The sequence below is a fragment of the Typha latifolia genome, chromosome 11 (assembly GCF_019914945.1).
Source record: "Typha latifolia isolate L0001 chromosome 11, TyphaL0001v2, whole genome shotgun sequence".
NCBI classification, from domain to species: Eukaryota; Viridiplantae; Streptophyta; class Magnoliopsida; order Poales; family Typhaceae; genus Typha; species Typha latifolia.
In genome coordinates this window covers 4,467,646-4,494,263 of record NC_133096.1, presented here as the reverse complement: position 1 = coordinate 4,494,263, position 26,618 = coordinate 4,467,646, and the positions used below count along the sequence as shown (strand labels likewise).

The 26,618-nt window shown below is 36.1% G+C and overlaps 1 protein-coding gene across 3 annotated transcripts in view; it reads left to right on the top strand.

Annotated features, from left to right (window-relative positions):
- Positions 1-22,586, top strand: part of LOC140798038 (uncharacterized) — a 46,328-nt gene extending 23,742 nt beyond the window's left edge. For 2 of the 3 annotated variants that reach the window (XM_073151758.1, XM_073151759.1), the window contains exons 9-17: positions 77-261; positions 460-659; positions 6,430-6,762; positions 7,025-7,126; positions 10,545-10,842; positions 20,420-20,568; positions 20,650-20,934; positions 21,424-21,647; positions 22,062-22,586. In XM_073151758.1, coding sequence (XP_073007859.1) covers positions 77-261; positions 460-659; positions 6,430-6,762; positions 7,025-7,126; positions 10,545-10,842; positions 20,420-20,568; positions 20,650-20,934; positions 21,424-21,612 — 1,741 coding nt within the window. In that variant the 3' untranslated portion in view covers positions 21,613-21,647; positions 22,062-22,586. Of the gene's footprint in view, positions 1-76; positions 262-459; positions 660-6,429; positions 6,763-7,024; positions 7,127-10,544; positions 10,843-20,419; positions 20,569-20,649; positions 20,935-21,423; positions 21,648-21,861; positions 21,939-22,061 lie in introns of all 3 variants that reach the window. The other variant, XR_012110768.1, reaches the window with a different exon arrangement.
- The last annotated feature ends 4,032 nt before the right edge of the window (positions 22,587-26,618 follow it).

The following is a 26,618-nucleotide window of genomic DNA, read 5'->3' as shown; positions in this document are numbered from 1 at the left end:
CATGCATGAGGAAGTATCATATTGCTATTGAACCACTTTCTTTTATGGTTGTCACCACTGTCGAGTTAATGAACAGGTATCCAAACCCTTCTTCATTTACATATGAAAGACGTTTCTTTAGCCCTTTTGAGTGTGCTTTCCAGCCTCCCCCCTGGTATAAGGCTCAACATATTGCGGTGGACAAACCAGAGGTTCCTCAAGGACTATTGAAGCTGAAAGAATACGATGGACCACAGTGCTTTATAATTCCTGGAAACCATGGTTTGTTCTCTTATATCAATATTACAGAGTATAGAAATGTTAAGATATTTTTCATTATCTGTTACTTAGTTAAGTATCCAAGGTACTTTAATATACTTCTTGTTCTTATTAATTTAAACTCTCATCCATGGTTTTACACTTTTACTTGCAAAGGTAATAGCCAATTCCAGTCTAAGTTGATTTTCCTGTTATTCACAGATTGGTTTGATGGTCTGCATACTTTTATGAGGTATATATGTCATAAGAGTTGGTTGGGTGGGTGGTTCCTTCCCCAGAAGAAGAGTTATTTTGCTTTGAAGCTCCCAGGGGGTTGGTGGATATTTGGTCTTGATCTAGCTCTTCATGGGGACATTGATGTGTATCAATTCAAGTATTTTGCTGAATTATGTCAAAACAAGGTGAGTTTTGTTTGCTCAAGTCACTTGATTTTGTTTATTGTGATTGAAGTTTCATTTTATTAATATGGTTAAGGTTGCTTCTATGTTTCAATGAATATAACCTGGTGAATGAATTAAATGATCATGGTTAGGTTTAGGTGTTTAGCTATACAAAATATGATTGGTGATATTTTAAGAGGAAATGTGTGGATCATGTGGTCACACGACTTTTCTATAGAGGCCACGCCGCCACGACGTTGCTCTACTTTCTATTCCTAGGTATAGGCCAATCTTTTTGTAGATTGATTTGTTCAGGTGTGGAAGGATAAACTTGCTGTACTTTGCAGATATACTTCTGTATTATATGGCCTACTGTCTCTGATCCTGCAGTAAATAATTAGAAACTAGGAAATACACTACAAAATCTGACTAGCGGCATCCCTTGTAATTTCAGTCTTGTAGCATTACCTGTGACAAAACCAAGATGTTATGGAACAGATCTGGAACGATCCATCCGTAGGATGATTATTAAAATTTAGATGGTAGTAGCCTTACGAGATAGGGTTCTAATGGCTTTGGTTTCACGTCAATTGGATGTCCAGATGGAATGATATAATTAAAATATTAGAGCAAGATCAGAATATGACAGAATAGTAAATATCCGACGTTACAATGGTCGTCGAAGGGTGGCCGACGGCCAAGGGTGGTGGTGGACGGCCGTAGGATAGGGTGGCTATTGGAGGTGATGATGGCTATGAGTTAGAGGTAGAATTAGGGTTTCTAACTTAGATCTACTCCTAGAAAGATAACGACAATCTAACGGCTACGATAAAAAATAAGGATGATAAGTAATGCAAGGTAAATAAATTTAACTTAACTTAACTCAATATTCCTTCTATTCAATTCCATTCTAAACAAAGAAGCCCAACCTTTATATAAATGTCAGGTACAATGAGTCTTACTCAGACTAGCTCTAAAGGCTTATACGATTCGAACTAGGACTTGCCTTAGTAGATCTCAATTTCATAGAATTAATTATGGAAATTATAATCATAAAGAGTGTTAGTAGTAGACTAGCTATGGATTGAGTGGCACTAGTAGACTTCTGTAGACTAGCTATAGATTATTACTTCCTAGTGAGCTAGTGAGCTCTTTCTCCAAAGAGAGCTCTATGGGTCGCAGAGGACATTTGTGACATGATATCCATGACCTCATCAGCCAAAAGAGATGTCTGCATGCGTCGAAAATTGTGCAGGTATTTATGGTAATCTTCCATTAGAGTAAAACCCAGCGGCTCCATATCTCAAATCTATCAGGAGACTTGGACATAGAGAAATGGTGTTCTCACCGTCTCCTCCTCCATCGACCTCCTTATCCTCTTTCGGCGAGCCGCTACCTCCACCTCCTCTTTCGGCAAGCCGCTGTCGCTGCCGCATCCTCCTCCAATTAGGATTGGGCTTGAGCTCGGGCTCGACTTAGGCTCGGGCTGGCTCGGCTCGATTTGAGGTGAGTCGAGCTTAAATATCAAACTAGGCTCAAAATTAATTTCAAGCTGAGCCTGAGCTAGAGTCGGCTCGCTCAGGCTCGACTCATTTACATCCCTAATCACCAACAATTCCTCGATAAAATTCATATAGATATCCTCCCAAATGCGCTATGGGATCGACAGGATACGATCTCCCCTTGGGCTAAAGTTTGATCTATCCCGTTTTCAAATCTAGACAGGATCTAACACGGAACTTTGGAAAAGGATCCCGAAAATTATTACCGTCGGATCAACGTGAAATTTTAATATGTTACAGCTCTAGAAAAGAGCTTTTCAACGAATATAATTTTAGAAAATCGGATGGCGGGATCTTGAGATATCGTTCGATAAATAGACAAACGTCAGGGAGTCCGTGGATGGAGGTACGAGATCCTAGGTAGATTATGGAGGTGGTAGGCGCAATAATGAGGTGGCACCAGTGAGTAAGGTGGTGATGGTGGGATTATGGATGATAAAAGGGTTAGGGCAAGGGAAGAGAAATTTGAAGAATGAGAAAGAGTGGGCCACCTCAAAAGGACTAGGGTGAGTGGCCGGTTGAGGGAGGCTAGAAGCGGCAAAGCTGGAGAATGAGGGAATGAGAGAGAAGGAAAAGAAGAAGATTAGGGCAAAAATTTAATTCATTCAATAATGCATTCATGGTTGCCATCCACACCTTTAAGAGCTAATCAAACAAGTCAAAAATTACAATTGTTAACCCTAGAAACAGTGGATTTTCTTCGACTGCGTTCGAACGGGGTCGAACGCGTTCTAATGCACAAAAGGTGTTATCTGTTAATGCGAACCTGATGCAAGCGTTCGAACGTGCCTGATCGTGTTCGAACGCACATTTCACGTTCTCTATTTTGGCGTTCGCAAGTGCATTCGAACGCACCCATTCGCATTCGAACGCGACCTATAAAAAATTAATTTTCTCTAAATAAAAAACTAAAATCATAAAAAAAGACACCCATAAGGGGTATCCATGCTCGAGACGACATCGGTGAAGTCCGAACCGTATCATGCTAGTCTTATAGAGCCGGCCTTAGCTCTTTGGAATATCTCGCAAGTCCTCACGTACCCCATCAGTTGCGTCTTCATTCCGGCCTATGTGCAACTCTACAAACATTTGTAGGTCCTCATAGTGCACTTATGATTGGCCTTTGATGTGGAGTGAAAGTGATCCATGATATGGGTTCGCAACGCGTCATCCATGGGCACTATGATGTGCCCGCTATCTAGTAGTAATTTGTTGTGGCTCTCAAGCTCAGGATGGCTTATGGGGGTCGTCTTTCAACTCCTGCAATGACCTCAACAGCTCAGGGTCAGTGGTACTTGCCTTTCGTAAGTCCTTGAGGAATGAAAAGATTAGGATTGAGATATGCCAACTCGACCACTATGGGTAGCTATGATAATGCATCTGCCATCTTGTTTTCAGCTCCTTTCTTGCAGTGATGGCCGTGCCGTGCCACCATCGGCACAGGGCGTGCCGAGCGGCACGCCCCCCCGTGCCAGTGGCACACATTTATAATATTTTTAATAAATTTTTTAAGATATTTAGAGATATTTTTTGGTCTTTGGTATGTTAATATTTGATTTTTTGTCTAAATATTAAAATTTAAAATCTACGTTATAATATTTTATCTTTAGATTATTTTTGTAAATAACCTATTTTATTAAAGGTAAAAAAACATTTGAATATAAATATTATTCAACATATAATAAGATTGAATACATTCATTAAAATTAATATTAATGATTAAACACTCCATAATATGTTTGAATACTTCATAATATAATTGAACACATAATAACATTCAATACATAATTGATCATTCAATATATAATTGATAATAGTTCAATAATTAAAACTAATATCTAGTTGAACGTAGAATGACGAGGAGGATCAAAGACTTCATTTGTTGGCACAAAAATAACATCGGAATGTTGCATTAAATACTGTCGATATTCTTCAAAACTCATCCACTGATAATATTGCTCGATATAACATCTCACATAGTCTTCATACAAATAAGAATTTTATAATTCTTCGATGATATGATATGAATATTGAATATGCACAGGAACGACCGGCACTGGCACTGGCACAAACACACCATAAGCATATACAGATTGTGGATATGGAGTATAATAAGGGTGTTGCGGCTCTAGTAGGTGTGATTGATATGATGGTAATTATGATGAACTCATATCATCTTGTGGGCGCACCTCTCCTGATGTCTTGCTACTTATAGACTCAAGTCCTTCCCTCATTTGACTGTAATCATATTGAGCTTGAGATGATCTCTTTTATTTTCTTCTGTCTCTGATAAATTCAGTTTTGTGGTTGTCTAGGTCTGGCAAATGAGTTGTCATTCCAATTTTAAAAAATGATAAATGACAAAAGTTAATTAATGGAAATAAGAAAAAGTAAAAAAAAATAGGTTTCACATGTCATATCATAGTTGTTAAGAAAATAAGTAAAGTTGATTTGATAAAAATTGATGGAAATAGAAAAATTTTAAAAAAAATGTCTCTACATTGGCGCATGACCAGCACGAGGCCATGCCGGATCGGCACAGCACATGTGCCGGTCGGCATGGCTCGGCACGGGGGTGTGCCACTGGCACACCCCGTGCCAAGTGCCGTGCCTCTACTGGCACGGCAAGTGCCGGTCGGCACGAGGCGTGCCGACAGGCACGGCCATCCTTGCTTTCTTGTATTGTAGCTCGTAGTCGTATTCTAATAGCTCGATGACCCACTTCTATTGCGTTGGAGTGTGAATACTTTCGCTCATAAAGTAAGGTAGACTTCACTAATTTGGTCACAACGTGCAGAATTACGAGCATCTCATGCTGGATAATGTCTTCCAGTTGATGTAGAATTGCTAATTTCCGTCTTTCTTTTGCACCAATAACACTAGAGATGAGTAAGCACTCTTACTCGGCTGGATAATGCCTTGCTCCAACATTTCAGCGACCAACCTTGTTATTTCCTCCTTCTACATATGTGGAAATCAGTAGAGCCGAATGTTGGCCTGTTTAGCACTTGGTATAATCTCGATCCTGTGGACAGCATGCCTAATAAAGGGTAGCCCTTTCGGGGCCTCAAACAATCCAGCAATATCAGCTAATAACTGAACCAAATCAACGGCTTTACCTGAGTTCGGTATGGGCTCAAGTTTGGTCAGTACCATTTCTAAGATGTATGAAGGCTCTCTCCCATGCACGGTACATTGATCAGTAATTGTATGCTGAAAAGTAAGCTGCATGTGGGAGAAGTCGAATGTGACTTGGCCAAGGGTCTAGAGCCACTGGGTGCCCTAAACCACATCAGGTCTTGGAAGTGCTACCGGATACAAGTCCATGATGAAGTTGTGGCCTTGCACTAGCAAAGAAACACCGCGACAAATGCTTGTCGCCCAAAGTTTGGTGCCATCCCCTATGGTCATCTCGAACCCTATAGTAGGCTTGGCCTCCAGTTCTATCCTCTGTATAAGTGCTCATTCAAGAAGTTATGTGTATTTCCGGTGTCAATGAGAATATGTACACCTTGCTTCTTGACCAGCTCGTCCTTCACAGTGTCTTTAGAGCACTCGTGTCCGAGTAAGCATGCATGGATATCTCGGCGAATATCTCCTCCTCGAGGCCTTCATCTATGGGTTCCACTATGTCCTCCATGGCCATATCATCCTCAACAATGCCCTTCGTATTGTTGTCTTGACCGTCGATCAACATTACGCTCCTGGTGGCTTTGACTCAAGGATGGCTTGAGGTGAACTGTTTGTCGCACCGAAAGCATAACTCCTTTTGGCTCACAGCTCATCAACCTTTGACAGTGTGAGAGTGCGAATTGTAGGGGGTGCTCCACCTCCTTTGGCCTCTGGTGTGGGCTGTGGGGCTAGCCTTTGCTCATATGCAGCCGGTGGGGCTCAAGGAGGTGCTGTCGAATTGCCGGGCGCACTGGCTATCCTTGGCGCATACTGGTTGTCTCTGTTGGTCCAGCTGCTCCTCAATACACATTGTAAAGCTGCATGTTTCTGGTCCACCCTTGTGGCGTCTTTAAAGGCTTCGCTCAAAGTACTAGGCCGAAAAGATAAGACATTGGCCTTGACCTCGTCGCAGTCCAGATGTGAAGGTGCTGTCTCAGTTGGTTTCCTTGGTGATGATTTAAAAATATTCTAATTTTGTTTGACAAGGTAGAAGTTTTCTTTTTATGAAGTTGCTTCATTTAATTTTAGTTATCTAAAGCTTGTGAAACTTCCTGCAGGTTGGCTGTAAGGACTCTGTAATTGTGATGACCCACGAACCGAATTGGCTTCTTGATTGGTACTGGAATGAGACTACTGGAAAAAATGTTTCTCACTTAATATGCGATTACTTGAAGGGAAGATGTAAGCTTCGCATGGCGGGGGATTTGCACCATTATATGCGTCATTCTGCTGTTTTGTCAGAAAAGCCTGTACATGTACAACACTTACTTGTCAATGGTTGTGGTGGGGCCTTTTTGCATCCTACTCATGTATTTAGAAGCTTCACCAGATTTGATGGAACATCCTATGAGACAATGGCTACTTACCCATCTTATGATGATTCTAATAGGGTAAATTCTATTTTTCTTTTCATATTATGCAGAAACTATAAGACATATATCTTGATGAGAGCTATCTCATATGGCCTCACAATCATACTATGCTATCCAGGTCAACCAGCTCTTAAATCTATGTATGACTCACATGCATCTTCCATGATTCACATTCATATTTCTAATTCTTTGTGCTTACTTATCCCTTTAGCAACTTTCTTTGTCTTTCTTACATTTAGAAACTGACAATTGTTTCACAAATTTATGGTTTCTTTATCAGATTGCTTTAGGTAACATTTTAAAGTTCCGCAAAAAGAATTGGCAATTTGATATTATTGGTGGTATCATCTACTTTATCTTGGTCTTTTCAATATTTCCTCAGGTGAGTTCTTTTCAAACATGGATGCCTCCGTATTTGCATCAGATATGATACTCATTGGATACACAGATACTTCCTTAAATTATCTGATTTCTTATTGTTGTGGATACTTCTGGATATTTCTTAGGTACTTTTGTGATTTCTATTAATATGAGTCAAATTGAAGGAAACTATTGTCTTTCATTTCATATTAAACCGAAAGGTTTCTCTTTGTGAAAAGATTGGGTTCTCTTGTTTATTTTGTGATCTATATCAGGAAATTATATTACAATGGTCAATTTTTTATGACTTAGAGATTGAATTTGCCTATTTATCTTACATCTTAGTTTGTAAAATACAACGTAATATACTGGACCTTTATTTTGAATTATTGAATGGTAGTTCTTGTAATGGATGATTTGGAGGTTTCCTTATATAAACTATCATATGGAACAATAGTGTATTCCTTAATTAAGAAAATGCAATTTTACAAGTTCACCTTCGTGCCGACCGACATTTATCATGCCAATGGTGGCACGACACTTAGCATGGGGTGTACCCGTATCACACTCCCTTATCGAGATGTGCCGACCAATGCTGGCTTGTACGGGAGCGTGCCAACTTGTGTCTCTCCGACATAGGTCGTATGAAGTCCGAAGCAGACTGTATTGATCTGAAATTGATCCATTAGAGTGATAAACCTAAAATATTATATAAGGCTTTTTCTTTTATAATGTGACAAACATGATGTTATGTAGAGCCTATTTTTTTTTTAACTTTTTCTTATTTCCATTAATTAACTTTAGGTGTGATAAGGAGAGCTCACAGAATGATTCACATTTATCATCATCAGATACAAATCAGATAGTACTGAACCCACATTTGGATCTATATTTTTTATCTGAATACGAATTCAAATACGAATATTGGACGGATAGCAAAATTTACATACCTTAATTAAATGAAGACACATAATTTTTTGTTACGGATCAAATGAAGACACATACCTTAATTAAATGAAAACACATAAATGAATTATGACTTTTCTTTTGGTGACAATTCACACAAAATATTAAGAGTAAAAAATAATTCCTGCATGTTAAATATATATAAAGTTAGCAAAATTAATCTCTACAATCAATATATAACATGCTATTAGTAACAATATTAATATTCATCATTTAAATAAGCAAATTAAAAACTGATAGTCATTCAAAAAATATGTGGGTAAATAGATCTGATATATATATATCCGTATCTAGAATATTATATCTGACCCATATCTATCTCCGTTTCTGATCCGAGTTTTTTTTTTAAAAAAAATCTATTTTTTATATGGATTTTTTTTTCCAAAAATTCTACCGTATCTGAATTTGGATTGAAGTCAGGTAGGAATTTTTTATCCGAATAATATCCAAATCGAGTAAGATAACATGTTGAGTCAGAATTAATCCGACCTATTTTCACCCGTATTACCATCATATCAATCATCCACCAGAGCTAAAATACTCTTGTTATACACTATATCCACAATCAGTATATGATTAATATCTACATCAATTCATAGGAGAATTGCACAGTAATTAACGCAATATTTCATGTTATTCTTGTGCCAGCAAATAAAATATTTAATCCTCCTCCCTTCATTCTACGTTCAACTAGATATTGAGCTATTGTCAATTTATATTATTTATTAAATGATATTAAATGTTCTATCATATTATGAAGTATTCAATCATATTACGAATGTTCAATCATTAATCTTAATTTTAGTATTCAATCAATAAAATTTATTTTGACGAGTGTATTTAATCATATTATGTGTTGAATAATATTTTTATTTAACTATTTTTATATACTTAATAAAATATATCATTTATAAAAATAATCTTAAAATAAAAGACTGTAATACATAGATTTGAAATTTCTAAATATTTTAAATTTTTTATTAATTATATTTTAAACTAAATATTGATGTGTCGAAAATCCAAAAACATCTCTAAATATTTTAATTTTTTTATTAATTATATGTTAAAGGTGGCATGGCAAGGCATGGCTATCATTGAATATATATATATATTTGTGTGTGTATAGGCATAAATATATACATATGTGAGTTATTTATCCTAAATGTATCAGAATCCTTATTTTTTAAGATTTGTTGTATTGACATATCCGTATCCTGTATTCATATTCGTCTTCATAGTTTATAGTGCAGAGAAATAAATTTTTTATTTATCATTTATTATTGTGATATCTGAATTCGCAGGTTGTTGTTTCTTTCCTCCTTTCTAGGATCTTTCAGATGATTCAAGCACAAAAAGTTGTTAGTCGGCATATATCTTGATGGATAACTGGCACTTTGTTATTGGAATGAAAATCCCTGCTTGAACCTTTAATGGAATCCCAATTACATGACTTAGTAATTACTCAATTACATGATTTACAATCCCAGATGGATCTAAGAGGTCTATAGTTTTGCAGAATTCCAGCCAAGGAGCAAGGCAGCGAATATGAGGATGTATAAATATGCAGAGATTCAATTCTAATGCATGCAACCTACATTTAGATGTAACTCTAGATGCAATCTAGTTGCTGGGTTTTGCTTGAAGGCTGCATAACCAGAAGAAAACTAAATATTACTTTGAAAGAACATTTAGAGGCTAATCAATAAATTCCAGAAATCTGCTAATAATCAAGAGTCAACAGAAAGAATTCTTTAAGAGCTTTGAACCATCATTCAAATGCTGAGAAAAAGGATCAGGGAAATGAATAGTGGTGAGACCCTAATGAATGGGGTTAGATGGGACAGTCCAAATATTTTTTAACAGAAGTGACCAGCTAAATGAATTTTTATTTTTTTCTAAATCAATGTTGTGGAACTCTTGAGACATGCTTACTCAGATGAAAAGTTAGCTAGTCAGCTAATGAAACACAACTAAGCAGAAGTTTCAATGTTTCATGACCAAGTCCAATTAGGCATGACACGTCACATCAATTTCCTTTGTTGACAGAATCTAGGGCAACATGTTTTTTTATGTCTAGGTGTTACAAAAGCACTTGAAGAACAAATAATATTTAATTTTTTGATACATTACAAGGTAATCATTATTTTGTCAGGCCCAAGGCCATCAAATGATGGTCTAAGCAGCCTGTTGGTAAAAGAGCACATGCGGCAAACAAGTCGTGACGGAAAAGCTAATCTCTCTACTAACCCCTATGCACTGTGATCTTTCGAACTCCTATTCACTATAAAAAGGAAGAATAATGCTTATGCCATTTCATCATTGTTGATTCTGCGGAGAAGAAATGAAGTTGAACAGTTTCTTTTGAAGATCAATTGTAGTAATTATTTTGTTGCATTTTGAACTGCGACCAACTTTAATTTAGGTAAAGGAAGTTAATCGATATGGAAGAATTATTCTTCTGCTTCATTTTGCAGTGCAACCTTGCTCAGATCTTGAATGAGGAATCTTGGTCTGGCCGCTTAAAAAGCTTCCTTCATACAATACTGGGTGCTTTCCTTTATATGTTGGAACACTCTTACGTATCTTCAGTAGGATGTCTAGCGCTGCTGATGGCATCATATTCATTTGTTCCATCAAAATTGTCACGAAGAAGACGGGCTATTATTGGGAGTCTTCATGTTTTTGTACATATGACTGCAGCTTTAATTTTAATGCTGCTGCTAGAGTTGGGTATTGAGATTTGTATTCGGAATCATCTACTAGCAACTTCAGGTACACAATCTCATCTCTTCTTACTATGAATTACTGAACATAGAACTATAAGCTTTGCAAATAAATTCACGTGATGAGCCAATTTTCATCCTCTAAAACTGTAGTAGACATGCTAGTATATATGCCAACATGAGTGATGCATAATCATCTTGATGAAAGCTCTTACAAGGTTCATTCTGGTTGCCAGAAATATTTGATCCTTTCTGATACTCAAAATATTCTTTTGAAAATATGTTCCTATGGTGTCACAGACATGCTAGTACTTATGCCACCATGAGTAATGCATACCGTCTTGGTCAAAGCTCATACAAGGTTCATCCTGGTTGCTAGAAACATTTGATCCTTTATGATATTCAAAATGTTCTTTTGAAAATATGTTCCTTGGGTGTCACTAGTGCTTATTCTTAAAGGAGTCAGGGAGCGATTTTATGGGCTAGCAATCTTAGCTCAGTAGGGTGAATCCACCGAAAAGCCAATAAAGTCCATAATTCGTAAGTATGATTTTATTCAAATCTCAACAATTTATAGTGCATAGGTAATACTAAGCATGCTCAACAAAAATAATAAGGCACAATTGACGATAATGTGAATAATAACTACTAACATGTTTAAGAATTTAGGGATAATTACACTTTCATCCCTTAAACTATTACTCTTTTTTCTCTTTCACCCGTCACTTTTGACACCTAGAACTCTTAGAAATTATCAAACATTAAATAACGTTAAAGAAAAGGGCAAAATGTCATTTTTGCCCCTCTAAAAAAAGTATGATACATTTAGTTAGGGTCTTTTCTTATTTCATTAGTTATTTATTTTTATTAAAATAAATTTTCTGTAGGTCGCGTTCCAACGCGGTTAGGGGCGCATTCGAACGCATTTGTGAACACCTGCATTAGGTTCCAAATATAGAGAACATGAAATGCCTACATCGCATCATCCGGTTGAATATTTGGTAAATATTTTTCACGGTTCGGCGTGTTCAAATGCCTACATCGCGTTCGTATTGACAGAGAATATATTTTGTGCGTTCGAATGCGATCGGCGGGAATCTTCTATAATTAGGGATAATAATTATTATTTTGGCTTGTTGGTTAGCCTCTATAAAGGTGTGAATGACAGCCAAAATCATTATGCAATTGGATTATTGATTTCTTGCATCTTATCTTATCTCTATTTTCTCTACCCTAATCTCCTTCCTCTTCACCAACCTACCACCTCTACCGTTGGTAAGGTTTCTTCTAACTTCTAATCTCCCTCATCTATCGAGTCCTCTATCTTTCTAAGGATCTCGACCACTTCTTCCCTTTCGTCTTCATCACTTAAACAACATCTAACATCCACTCTCATCTCCATTATCATCTATAACCCTAACTTTCACTCCACCAGTCAATCTTAAAGGAATCGGTCCGTAGCCTATCATTGGTATCAAAGCCTATCTTTACCGTACCTTATCAGCATGAATTGTTTTACTCTCTCAAAATAAGGCCAATTGTGTCATTATGAAAGTAAGAATGGGTACATGACATACATGTGCTATAATTCTAATAGAAATCCTAACAGCTGACTAACAGAAGGACTACTTTGATGATTTTTAAGAGTTTAGGGGGTCACTTTGTAAGGAAGAAAAATAAGCAGGTGAAAGTGAAAACAATAATGTAATAGTTGAAGGGGGTGAAAGTGAAAACAATAATGTAATAGTTGAAGGGGGTGAAAGTGTAATTATTCTAAGATTTGTTATACAGAATTTCTCAATATCAAGTAAATATGATATTTTTCATTTGGATTTATGCCCATAGATCTATATCAACTAGAAGTTATCCTTAAAATGATGCTCGAGTCTTTTTTTTATAGCTGATCTAATTAGGATCATATGTGATAACATACCCTATCTTTTCTCTCTAACTTTAAGAGAGACTATAGTCATCATAGGAAGCCTTTCAATCTAGTATAAGATTATTCTCTAATCCCTCCAATGTCATCGAAGAAAGTCACCACAATAATCTTTGATAGGTCTATTATTTAGACTTCTAGGTAGACTCGAGTCATCACAAAAAATTGGGGAACAATCAATCTATATTGTCCGCTAAGTTATACCTCTCACAGTTTTAAGTTCTACTAGTTATTCATGATCAATATATTTGTAATTTGCACGGAGGATTAACAATACACTAAAAATAATATTGCACGAAGACAACATGATATATTGCATGAAGATAACATGATTATATTGCATGAAAATAACATGCAGCATAGTAACATGAAACACAAGACCAATAAAATATGAGTGAGTCCACTCACTTGTGGTCTAAGTAAAATATTCCAATCTCTTGCCCACCTTTAATAATAAACAAATAGATATTTAATTTAATATGGAATTTCTAGAATTAAAACTAATTTAATTTAGGATAAAAGAAGCCCAAGAACTTGGGCTGGGTTGCAAGCCTGCAATCCAGTCACTTAACCTGCTTGGGCTGGGCCAAGGCCCAAACAAAACCAACGGGTTGGGCCAGGGATGGGCCAATCGACGAGCTCACCTAAACCCACTTGGGTTTGAGCTAAAACAATCCCAAGCTCACCCTCTCTTTCTCGAAAGAAAGGAAAAAAGTAAATGCAAGAGAGGAAGTTCTCGACAGTCTTTGTTGTCGCTGATCCACGCCGACCGCACTGGAAGGCTCCTCATCACCAATGCCACCCGCTCGAGGTAGTAGGAGGTCAACTAGGTTAGTTGACGATGAGAAGAGCCATCCATGACCGTCGGCCATGGTTGTTTAGCTATCTATCTAATAAGACTACAAAGGCAATCACCGAGGATGCCAAAGGACTCGAGAAGGGAAACTCAATTGAGAGCTTGTGTAATATTTGAAAAAAACTCAGCCATTGTTCCATTTCCTGACCTCTCATCTCTTTCCCTGACACAACCACCTCCTATCCTTTCCTTTGCTCCTCCTTCCTCGCCGAGGTTGTTGTGTTGAATACAAATGAACCATCATTAAAGGTGAAGTTCTTTTCTTGGATTATTTATTTGAGCTATTCCACTCGGACCATAGGGCCTTGTTCACATGTGGAATAGGATTGAACATAACAATTCTTATTTATTATTATCATAATGAAGGATTTATTCTAGGAATAACTATATTTATGTTTACTAGTATTATGGAATAAAGGTGTAATAATTATTTTAATGTGGTATAAAGTGAAGGAAAAAATTAGAAAAAGGTAGATTGATTGGATAGATATTAAATGTGACCTAACCAGATCAGCTACGAGGAAAAGACCTGAGTGCCATCTTGAGATGATTTCTAATTGATATCGATCCACGAGCACAACCCCCAAATGAGACATTTAGCATAATGGAGATTGAAAAGTTCTATATAGTGAAATGGAACATGTTTTTAGCTTGTTAATCGCATTATTTTTATTATTGTGCTTTGTTATTCACATTACGAGCATATTGTTATTGTGATCAAGTGTTGAGTTTTAGTTTTTGTAAATCTTGGTTTATTGGCTTTTAGATGGATTTATCTGCTAAGCTAAAGTTTTTAGCTCATTAAATTTGTTTAATTTTTAGATGCTGATTGACATGATGAATGAATGTGGTGCACTTGGAATCATTTACTAGTACTTAGGATTCTTTTCTATCTTAAATTATAGTGGTGGTTTTAGTTTCAATTTTGAAGAATTATCCGTTGCTTCAGTTTTATTTGGAAGATACTAATTGTATAACTCATCTTTCTTTCATATTTTTATTAATCATCATCAATCAACTTTAGTCATTTTCTTAACAAATATGATGTCATGTGATCCTATTTTTTTTTTAAATTTCTATTTCCATAAATCATCATCAATCAACTTTAAACATTTTCTTATTATATATATTCTTATTAGAATGACAACTTTATTCATCAATCAACCATGAAGTAGAATTTATGAGAGGCAAAAGAAAGAAAATGGACAACCTCAAGCTCAACATGATTATAGTCAAATAAAGGATGGACTCGAGTCTATAGATAGTAAGATATTAAGAGAGGTATGCTCATAAGATGATATGGATTCATCACATTATCACTATATGAATCACACATATCATATCAACAACACCTTTATTATACTCTATATTTACAATTTGTATATGCTTATAGTGTGCTTGTGCCGATTATTTTTACGTATATTTAATATCAATATCAATATCAATACCATATCATATCATAGGAGAATTATAAAATTTATATTTATCTAAAGAGCAATGATAGCCGTGCCACCATCTGCACGCCCCGCCGTGCTAGTGGCACACACCTGCGTACCATTGGTACACATTTAAAATATTTTAATAAACTTTTTAGGATATTTAAAGATATTTTTCGATTTTTGATATGTCAATGTTTAGTTTTTGGTTTAAATAGATGTATTAAAAGTTTAAAACCGACATAATATTTTATCTTTAGATTATTTTTGTAAATGACATTTTATTAAAGATAAAGCAACAGTTAAATAGAAATATTATTCAACACATACTATGATTGAAGACATTCATTAAATAATAATTGAACACTCCATAATATAATTGAATACATAATATTAATTAATAATAGTTTAATAATTAAAATTAATATCTAGTTGAATGTAAAATGATGAGGAGAATCAAATACTTCATTTGTCGGCACAAAAATAGCATGAGAATATTGCATTAAATACTATCGATATTCTTTAAAACTCATTCACTGATAATATTGCTCGTTGTAACATCTCACAGTCTTTATATAAATAGAAATTTTATAATTCTCTTATGATATGATATAAATATTGAATATACACGGAAATGAACGGCACCAATACAAGCTCAGACACACCATAAGCATATGCAGATTGTAGATATAGAGTATAATAATGGGTGTGATTGATATGATAGTAGTTATGATAAACTCATATCATCTTGTAGGTGCACCTCTTCTAATATCCTGCTATCTACTAACTCAAGTTCTCTATAAAAAGAATACCTCTCTGAGAAGATTGTGTAACAGGGAGGCATGTCTCATCTCCATTATCACCGCTACCAAACTGAGTCTCGATATTTCACCATCACCATCATCATCATCATTATCATCTCTAGTCTTATTATCATCAATTTTATCTAAGACTTCCGAATAATCAATTGATCAATTGATTTGATAATGACTGATGAAAATAAGAAAAAAATTGGCTCCACATGGCACAATGACTGGCACAGGGCCATGTGGAACAGCACAGCACGCGTGACAGTCGGCATGGTGCAGCACGAGTCGGCATGAGGGTGTGCCACTGGCACATCCCATGTCAAGTGTCATGCTATTATTGGCACAGCAAGTGTCGATCGGCACGGCCATCCAAGATAAAGACTATGTGAGACGTTACAATAAGTTATACCATCATGGATGGATTTTAAAAATTATCGACAATATTTAATGCAACATTCTTGTATTATTTTTGCGTCAGCAAATAAAGTCTTTGATCCTCTCCATCATTTTACATTCAACTAGATGTTAGTTTTAGTTATTAAACTATTATCAATTAATATTATATGTTGAATATTTTATATATTCTAATCTTAATATAGAATGTTGAATCATTATTAGTTTTAATAAATTTATTGAATCATATTATGTGTTGAATATTATTTATGTTTGACTATTCCTATATATCTTTAGTAAAAATATCTTTAAATTATCTTAAACTTTTTATTAAAAATATGTTAAAGGTGTGCTAGTGGCACATCGAGGCGTGTCGAACACATGCCTTGCCGATAGTGGCATGGCATGACACGTGCATCGGCATGACCATCATTGCTTTGGGGAGTATTTAAAGTAGAGTTATTAAATAAATTGTGTTTCTTTATATTATAGAGTTTGATAGCTATTGTTAAGGCTTACTATCTTATGCCTATTACGTTACATGGCCAGTCATGATTCCGAAATTGGCCGTGACAAGTTGGACATGACTAACGTTGACGACAATATCAGATGCAAGTCAAGAAGCCGATGGAGGGAGGTTATAGAGCGTAGTCTCCATCGAGAGCTTTGGGAACCCATTAATGGTGGCAAAGCTTCCTATACTAGAGCAGCGATGACCCAAAGTCGCTGGCCAGCAAATTTCACGAGGAATCTGAAAACACGATAATAGTTACTACACTATTTAATCTATTGAAGCCAAATTAAATATATGGGATAGAAGTGACTCAATGGATGAGTTGAGAGGCGGTCTTTGCTTGTTCCAACGAAGCTCCATTTGCCAATTTTACGACATGCACTCAAGAAAAAGAAGAGGAAGAAGAAGAAGAAAGAAGCTGGCAAGGAGGGACAAAAGTGCATGTGCAGTGCATGTGACCCTCAATTCATTTTTTCTTTCTAGTTATTATTATTATCATCATGATCATCATCACTTCTATGTATAGATGAGATTGGATATAAATAAGGATTCAAAACTTGGTATCAGGATCTAGATCAGCCATTTGAAAAAATAATATGTATCGGCGGTATTGTCCAACCATATCAGATTTGACTATTTTTTAATTAAATAAATTCTAAAAATTATTTAGAAATATAGGAAAATTTAAAAAAATATATAAAAAAAGATAAAAATAAGAAAATAATAATTACTCATATATGAAGCTTAAAAACTAAAAAAATGTATTAACTTATTGAAAAGTTTGATGAATACTAAGCTAGCTCTCTTCTTTTCCTCCCTCTTTTTTCCTCCCTCTCTATTACTTGCCAAGGCCAAAGAAGATTTTTTTTCTTTCTTCTCTTCTCTTTCTCTCTCTTCCTCCCTCTCTCTTACTATTGGAAGGCAAATTTACTTTTTCTGATTTTTTTTTCATTTTCTCTCTTCCTCTTCTTTTCCTCTCTTTTGCTCTCTCTTCCTCCCACTCTCTTATTGTTGCAAGGCAATTTTTTGCTATAATTTTATTTTTATTTCTTCTCTACTCTATCTCTTTCCCTATCTCTACCTCCCTCTTTCTATTATTCCATCTCAATCTCTTTCTCCCTTTCTCTCTCTCCACTCTCTCCCTCACCTCCCTATCACACTCTGTTATTGCGGTAGGTTTCCTACTGCAGTAACAAACATTAAAAGAGAGAGAGAGGGACAGAGAGAAAGAGAGGAAGAGATCGGAGAACAGAAAGAGGAAGAAAGAGAGTAGAGAGGGGTTTCGCCGGAGTTGGCAAGAATAAAAAGAGAGAAATGAGAGAGAAATGAGAGAGAAATGAGAGAGATAGAGCACTGGAGAGATAAGAAAGGAAAAAAAAATACTAATTTGAGGTCGCCGGATACAGTCGGAGGGCATCGCCGAACATCAAGATCATCGAGATCTACGAGAGGGAGAGAGAGAAAAAAAAAAGAGAGGGAGAACCCGTATCGAGTGGGATCGGCTGATATCTAGCTGAAACTAGTCACTAGATTAGTAGTGTCTAGTTTAGGCCATGAATTGGGATTGACTATCGATCCCACTCGGGATACAGTCGGAGGGCATCGCCGAACATCAAGATCATCGAGATCTACGAGAGGGAGAGAGCGAGAAAAGAAAAGAGAGGGAGAACCCGTATCGAGTGGGATCGGCTGATATCTAGCTGAAACTAGTCACTATATTAGTAGTGTCTAGTTTAGGCCATGAATTGGGATTGACTATCGATCCCACTCGGGATCAGCCAAAACTTATAACCATGAATAAATAGAGAATACGGATGTACGAATAAATAGAGAACATGGATGTATATAGCTGGGATGAAGTGGGAACCACCTATCTTTGTGGTGTTTGGTTGCTGTGATAAAGTTAAATCCCTAGCCCCTTTATCTTAGAAAATACCAACCAAACAGATGGTGACTGACTGGGGGTAAGGAAACGTAATAAAGGGGATTTATCATAATTTTTTTTGTCCGAGTTCTAAGTTGGGATGAGAAAATTAGAATAAAGGGGAAGTCATCCTACCTTTTGACAAATGATAGGTTTGCCCTCAAAATCTCTCCCTAAGTAATATTTTACAATATGTATGTAGTGAAAATATTTTGATATATGCTCCCCATTTAATTACATATATTTGTGATGGTATATAAATTAAAGTGAATTTAGTCAAATTACTTTTTGGAAATGAATTCGAAAGCTAACCACAAGTAGATAATATAATATTTTGGGGTAATTTTACTAAGACCCTCTAAACTATTGCCCCATTTTCACCCCCCTCATCCTTTCTTTTTTTTTGACATATTGATCTCTATGAAATTTCTCAAATGCCCCTTCTATTAGTTTTCTATTAGATGTTTCATCCATAAATTGTCACATATTAGTCACATGACCACTTTTCTGACCTTTATACTTTGGGATAATTTTACTAAGACCGCCTAAACTATTGCCCTTTTTTTTTTGAGACACATTGACTTCCTAACTTATTGAAAATTTCACAAATGCTTCTTCCGTTAGTTTCTTGTTAGATTTTTTGTCCATAAATTGTCATATGTTAGTCAAGTGACCACTTTTCTAACCTTTATACTATGGGATAATTTCACTAAGACGGCCAAAACTATTGCCTGTTTTTTCCCCCCTCATCACATTGACCTCCTGACCTATTTAAAATTTCTCAAATGCCCTTCTATTAATTTTTTATTAGATTTTCTGTCCATAAATTGTCACATATTAGTCAGGTGACACTTTTCTGACCTTTATTCCTTTATTTTGGATGGAAGAAAGAAAAAGGAATTTTTATATACATAATTCTCTTTCTTTCTCAAATAAACCTCTTATCTTCATCCCTTCTCCATATCTAAGCTCAGCTCGAATCCACCTCAATTAATTTCGGCTCAAATCCAATTGAGCCAAGCTTGATAACATAAGATCAGAGGTCAGCTTGATTAGGCTCAATTCAAGTATATGTGCATTTGGCCGTCGGATATAAATCCAATGGTTAGTATTTTAAGTATTATGGTTAGTTCAAACTTAGATCTGTCGGCTACTCCCATGTGGTTCCACTTCTATCTGCTTTGTTATGTGTACGACCCTTGGGACGTCATCCACTGACCACTTTGATAGCGCCTTCATCTTCCACCTCACCAAAGGCTCGATTTAGTCTCAAACTCGACTCGAGCTCGATATATGCTCAAATTAGACTCAAATAAAAAATTAACGAATCAAGCTTGATTGCTTAAACCAGGCTTGAAATTAATTTGAGCCAAGACTGATCAAGCTTGGCTCATTTACATCCCTACTCTTATCATTCTTCTTTCTTGTCCCACAACCAAATGGGTAGAAAACAAAGACATAAATACCTTATTTTAGATGGGCAAAGAAATGGTGCTATTGGATAATAAAACGATAGAAAATCACCGGAAGAAAAAGCATTTTCAGTGGAAGTCTGCAAAAGATATGTTTGAATTATTTTTCTGACAAGGTAGATAAGTGAGGATAGAAAGCTCATGTAACATTTTTATCATCTTCATATTGCTAGAATCATAATCATTTTCTGTTGAAGCTCTTAACTTTTTCGCAAAATACTTTAATTGTCACAAGTTGTGTATTTAACTTTAACAGAGAAATGCATGTACAAATATTTTTCAGGTTATCATACCCTTTATGATTGGTATCGGTCTATGGAAAGTGAGCACTTTCCAGATCCAACTGGACTTCGGGCCCGTATGGAGCAATGGACGTTTGGACTGTACCCTGCATGTATAAAATATCTCATGTCGGCTTTCGATGTTCCTGAGGTAGAGTTATTCATGGTAATTTTACCTTTTGTACTTCTTTTTCCTTTGTAACTCTGTTCATTTGCAAATATTTTTATACAGGTCATGGCAGTAACGAGAACTAGCATATGCAAGCAAGGGATGCAATCATTGTCCCGAAGCATTTCAATTATATATTATAGTTCTCTTTTTCTCTATTTCTGGGTATTCTCTACTCCAGTTGTATCTCTAATATTTGGCAGTTATCTTTACATCTGCGTGAATTGGTTTAACATACACTTTGATGAAGCCTTCTCTTCACTCCGCATAGCAAACTACAAAGCATTTACCCGTTTTCACATTACTGTGGATGGTGACCTCGAAGTCTTCACCCTTGCAATTGACAAGGTAATGAATCTCCTCCAGCTTCCTCTGTAAACAAACCCTGATAGAGGAATTTGATTTTCAAGATTTGGAAATATATTATTTCCAACAACTTGTTTGAATATCAGCCAAGAAGCTGAATCTTGCAGAACAGCAAAAGTAATCTATGCCAGTATAGATAGAAAAGTCATGAAATCTCCCCATCCCAATGTGCAAGTCATGTAAATCTACTAGCTATGACCATGCACAAGTTTGTACCGGGATTCACGACAAGCTGATTTAAGCAGCATACTGTTCCATTAGAATTAGTTGAAAATTATTGAATTTTTGGATGGCTCAGTTCTATATGTTCATCTGTGGACAAGCGAAGCTTTGAAAGAAGAAAGAAAGCAAAGAGTCATCCCTCGTCATGTTCCTTTTCCTGCCTTATATTTAAATTGTTGAAATTTTATCAAAGCAATTTTTTCCACGTGTCAAGAATTGAATATTCCTTACAATAACCTCCATGAACAGGTTCCCAAGGATTGGAAGCTAGATCCTGAATGGTATGAAGAACTAAAAGGGCCACAACACCTGAGCCATTGCAGGAGATACCCTAGCAAGTGGAGAGCTGCTTCATCTCCTGACCCAGTTACTGCTGTGAGGATTGTTGACCATTTTGTGGTTCAAAGGACTAAAGACTCTCCACTAGACTCCTGTTGAATAGTTTCTAGTGGAGTGTTCTTTTTCTTTAAAAGGTTAAATATTTCTGCTCTATTTATGGATTGGCAATTAGACCTAAGGAAAATTTCTAGATTGGCAATTTTTAAGTGGTAGGCTTCTCTTTACCCATTCATTATGCTGTGTCACTGAGATATATGCTAGTTTTAATGTTCTAATTTTTTGTAGTTATTTTAGTCAGTGTGTTGTATGTTGACTGAGATTGATGATAATTTTGATGGTTTCTTTCAGGACAGTATATTTACTACATATTGCTTAGTTACTTGATCCTGTCAAAAGTCCATTCAAATGATTCCATATGAAGAATGGTGTATACTACGTTTGATTGTTTTCTTTTTCTTTTCTTTTTTTTTAAAGTGTACTTATCTTCAACACTTGCAATACTAAACCCCTTTTTAAAGTTTTTTATTTTTAACATTGTTTGATTCTAGTGTCAAGTTGGAAGATGGAAACGGATCTATGCAGCCAACACTTGCAAATCCGTACATCTGGTGGTGAAATATTGTCAACTTCTCCATCTCTATTGACAGAGAACCCAACACGGGATTATGGACATAATCTATGCAGCCAATGCCCATTGAAAGTGAAGCGACCAAACGAAGATTGGTAGGGGTCCCCTCAACAGCAAACCACTTCAAATTCCAGTTGAAGTATGTCTGCTGGTTACTTTTGTCAGAATGAATAGACGATTTATATTTGGACCACTGGATTTTGCAACTTAAAGCTGACAGAAATTTTGTGTTTCCGCTTCAAGTAGATTGGTTTTCCTGGGTCCAGAGTGTCTAATTTGGACAGGCTAAAAAACAGGACCATTTGACACTATCTTATTGAGATTATGTTGGAATATTGTCTTTCAGTTAGTATTCAACTTCATGTTACATATGACAAAAACTGTCTTATGTGTTTATCGCGGAGTCTAGTAAGCAAGGAATCGTTGTGGAGCGAGTTGTAAGTTATGGGAGCGAGTTGCAAGTTATCTTGTACTTATATTTTATAGTGTAGTAGATTTAGCTCTTGGTAAGGATCCGTAATTTTTTACTGATAAAGAGTTTTTCAACGTAAAAAGTCCTTGCATGTTTGTATTGATTTCACTTGTTTTCTATTATCTTCGAACTTGATTATATATTTTTTTTATTAAAAACTTGATTGGATCGACTTAGAAAAAATCAAATCCTACATCCATCTCACATATAATAAATTTTTCACAGAAGAATTTTGGTGGTTTATGTCTTTATTTTGCTCTTTCTATGTCAGCATTATTCTAGTATTGTTGTTCCTGAGTTGTTACAACTTCCATTGTAATAATGTGATTTCATTTTAACCTAAAAAAACAAGAAAGAAAGAAAGAAAGAACGATTAGAGCTGTTGACAATCATATATCCAATGAATCTATAAATAAATTCTGAAATCTTCGCTGTAAAGAGAGCCCACCTTGCACTGTTGGGCATTGGCATTAAGGACATGCTTAATTGTTGCGCATCCACAGGCGAGTGGGAAATTTAACTCTAAGAGTATATATATATATACATACGTAGAGAGAGAGAGAGAGAGAGAGAGATTTTAAAATGGTTTACTTATTACATTTCGCAGAGGACGACTATATTACGCAAAATGGTGTTATATAAATATAATAGTTTTCCGTTGAGCTTATACAATCTAAAACAATAGATCGTTTTAGATAGGATGGATATAGAACGAAGATATTTTGGTAAACAATTAAGTATGAGGAGAAGAGCTAGTTAGTTTGGCGAAATACTCCAGTGGGGCCTGTAGCTTTTGAAGAATAATTATGTGCCATGCTGAAAGAGGCATCATACAGCTAGTGGACAATTAAATTATCTAGTAACCCTCACGTTTGGGTGCAGTACCACCTAACCAATATGATATATGATAAATTTTGCTCAGTCTTTTTGGTAGGCCAGGCTGCGACTCTTCTTCTTCGTTGTTGCCACTTATTGCTACGTTGTATGGAGTATCCTCTTCTTTCAACCCACCAAGTAGGTGCTTCCTGACAAGGAAGGACCCATGAAGCTGCTCTCCCCCACGGTTACGTCTTGTCAATTCTGTATTTATGAACTCTGCCTCCCAACTTAAGCGACGACTTTGAAATTATATTTTTCTTTTCTCACCGACTCAATCGTTTGTTTGTTAGACTCACGAGTTCATGTGTCGTCTTTGAGTATAGCGGTGACAAGTAATCTACAGAGGTCGTAGGAATTATGAAGTCAGTTTTCTTCACTATGTTACACTAAACTTAGATGTGTTACTTGTAGGGGAGTTAGCTTTTCTACATAGAGGTCAAAGGTAAGGTCGAACACTCAAGACAAGTTGACTGCTTTTTCAGGTCGATTGCCTAGAAATCTAAGCACATAAAAGGTGGAGTGAGCTCCTCTCTTTTTTACAACCTGTGATCAAGGTAAGGTCCCTTTAATTCAACCCAACAGCAAGGTCACTTCCTAGGTCTATCATAAATTCAAAGAAAGTTATTGTAGGTTGCTCCTTTCACCATCACAGCAACAACAGTCTAATAGTAGATAACTAGGTGTCACTCTAAAATACCTTAGTGTGCCAACTTGTCATAACTTAATTTGAGTACTTGGGCACCTCGAGCATTTAGGTTTGGGTTAAATTTTGATTGGACATAATATTCTTCCTCACCTAATGCCAAACATCCTAGCTATGTGCTGGTTGTGAAAAATCTTCGATAAGGTTCTTGCATCACCACAGCAAGTCAGCTCTTTCTCAGTTAGTTTCTCTGCATAACAACCCTTTCCACTGCACTAGATACTCAGTTGTTGGTGGCGATGTCATACCGTGCTAGTATTGAGAATAGTTTCTACCTCTATCTATGGTGAAGGTCAGCCTTGTAGGAGCATGCTGAGGCACTCCTCTGCTAGGGTCTTCTAGATCCTCATGATAAGGCTTGAGGCAAATGAAATAGAAAATTAGGTGAATTTTAAGATCTAGGACAAGGTGCAACTTGTAGGCCGCTTTGCCCACTTTCTTGATCGTCAAAAAGGGCTTTTTATAATTACGAACTAGCCCTTTGTGAACTTTCCATAATATTTTGAACGAGTGGAACTATGTCTAAGATCTCACACTTCGAACTCTAGAGGCTTCCGTTTGATGTTGGCCTATTTTTGCATTCTCGGTGTGGCTTTCTCCAGTAATATATTTGCAATGTCATTCTTTCCTTGGAGGTTAGAGGTGAATTGAGTGGCATTTAGGCTGTCACAGGATTCTCCTACAACAACTAGTGATTATCGCTTGTCCTGAGCTCAAATGGGTTATGATGTGACAACTTGCTGCTCTCCATATTGTAGCAAAACTAAGCCATATCAAGGTAATGTACTTAGTCTCGCTAGTTGGCACTCACATAGTAACACAAGTAAACCTTGAGTAATACAATGATTTGCTTACTTTACTTGTTTGCATGCGAATGAAAGCTAATTGATAACTGCAAGTTTATCTCGAGAATCTTAATGACTTTGGTCTAAAGTTTGCCGATAAACTAGATATCCCCATCACTTATGATAGTTTTAAGGATGCCTCAAAGCTTCATGACGTTGGTGATAAAGAGTTAGACTGCCTTTGTAGCAATATAACCTATAAGGACAACGTTGAAATTTCATATTTAGAAATTTGTTTTCTTTGTGACTTATCGTGCCCTTTAGAGGCCTCCTTAGGATTAATCTTATGGTTGTCTCCCTCATCTTTGCCATGGCCAAACTTTGACAGTTTTAGCTTGGTGAAGTGGCTATTGCTTTCCTCATATTCAAAAAGCTTCTAAGTAGTGAAGATTGGAATTGTAACACGTCGGATCACTAATTTTTTGTGCACCACTACTGTGACCTATCAAACAAGTAGAATAGGCAATCTTTCTTTATCGTGTTTGATATGGACAACATTAAATAAGAACTCCTTGATAGTTTTTTAGGGTCTCTCTATGATTCATCTTTTGCATGTTTTCTAGGCTAAGAAATCAATATTTTCACAAAAAACTATGTTTTAATCTCACACTTTAAGTCCTCCAAAGAATCGAGTTGGCAAAGGCCTTTCTTGATTTTAGCCATTTGGCAATACCATCATATTAATGGAGTACATGGTAGATGTTTGGACCTCTCATCTTCATGTCCAAAGCATATGGTTTTGATGTGGAGCTCTATGTTACAAAGAACTTCTCAACCTTTTTAACTCATGCTTATAAAATTACAAGGTTCATGAGTAGACAACCTAAGTACATCCCTTATGGACGCTCCTTCATGTATCGATGTCTTTTTTAGGAGAGCAACTTTGATATAAAGATGTTCATCTCTTCGACCTTCATTGGTACTCTTGTAAATTGGTTATTTTAGCAACTCTTTCATCAATTCGTCAAGTGAGCACCGTTCTAATTTCACAGATTTGAGATAGGAAAGCACCAATATCTACTTGGATGCTTTCTTCTATAGCTCACATATTCTCTTCAAAGTAGATGTTGAGGTTCTCCAATAGCTCCACATAGTCGTATAGGCACCATAGTACTCATCAAACAGAGACAAGCAATCCTCCAAGGGTATATAATCCCTTTAAGGCTCCTTTCTCTTGTTACACTTGAGGTTCTTCTACCTTTCAGGTGCAATATTGATGACGGCAACTTTAGGGGACGACATCCCCAGCAAATCACAACTGGGATATGGTACAATCATAAACTTAACCATTGCTAGGCTTATAAGTTTGTGAGACACTCTACGTTCTTCACAAGCTAGAGTGTAGTAGTGTTAAGAGAAGCGAAAGGTGGTTGCAAGAATTCTTAAATATTACAAGAATTGTAAATATACTCTTCTATTATAATAACTCATAAAATTAGATTCATTACATTTCACTGGGGTAGCCCTTTATATGGAGATAGAATGGACAAAAATACAAATGTAAAATATGTAGTGAAGAGCTCAAGACAATGTGTCTGCTTTGCTAGTCTGCTCCCCAAAAATCTACTAAAGATGGAT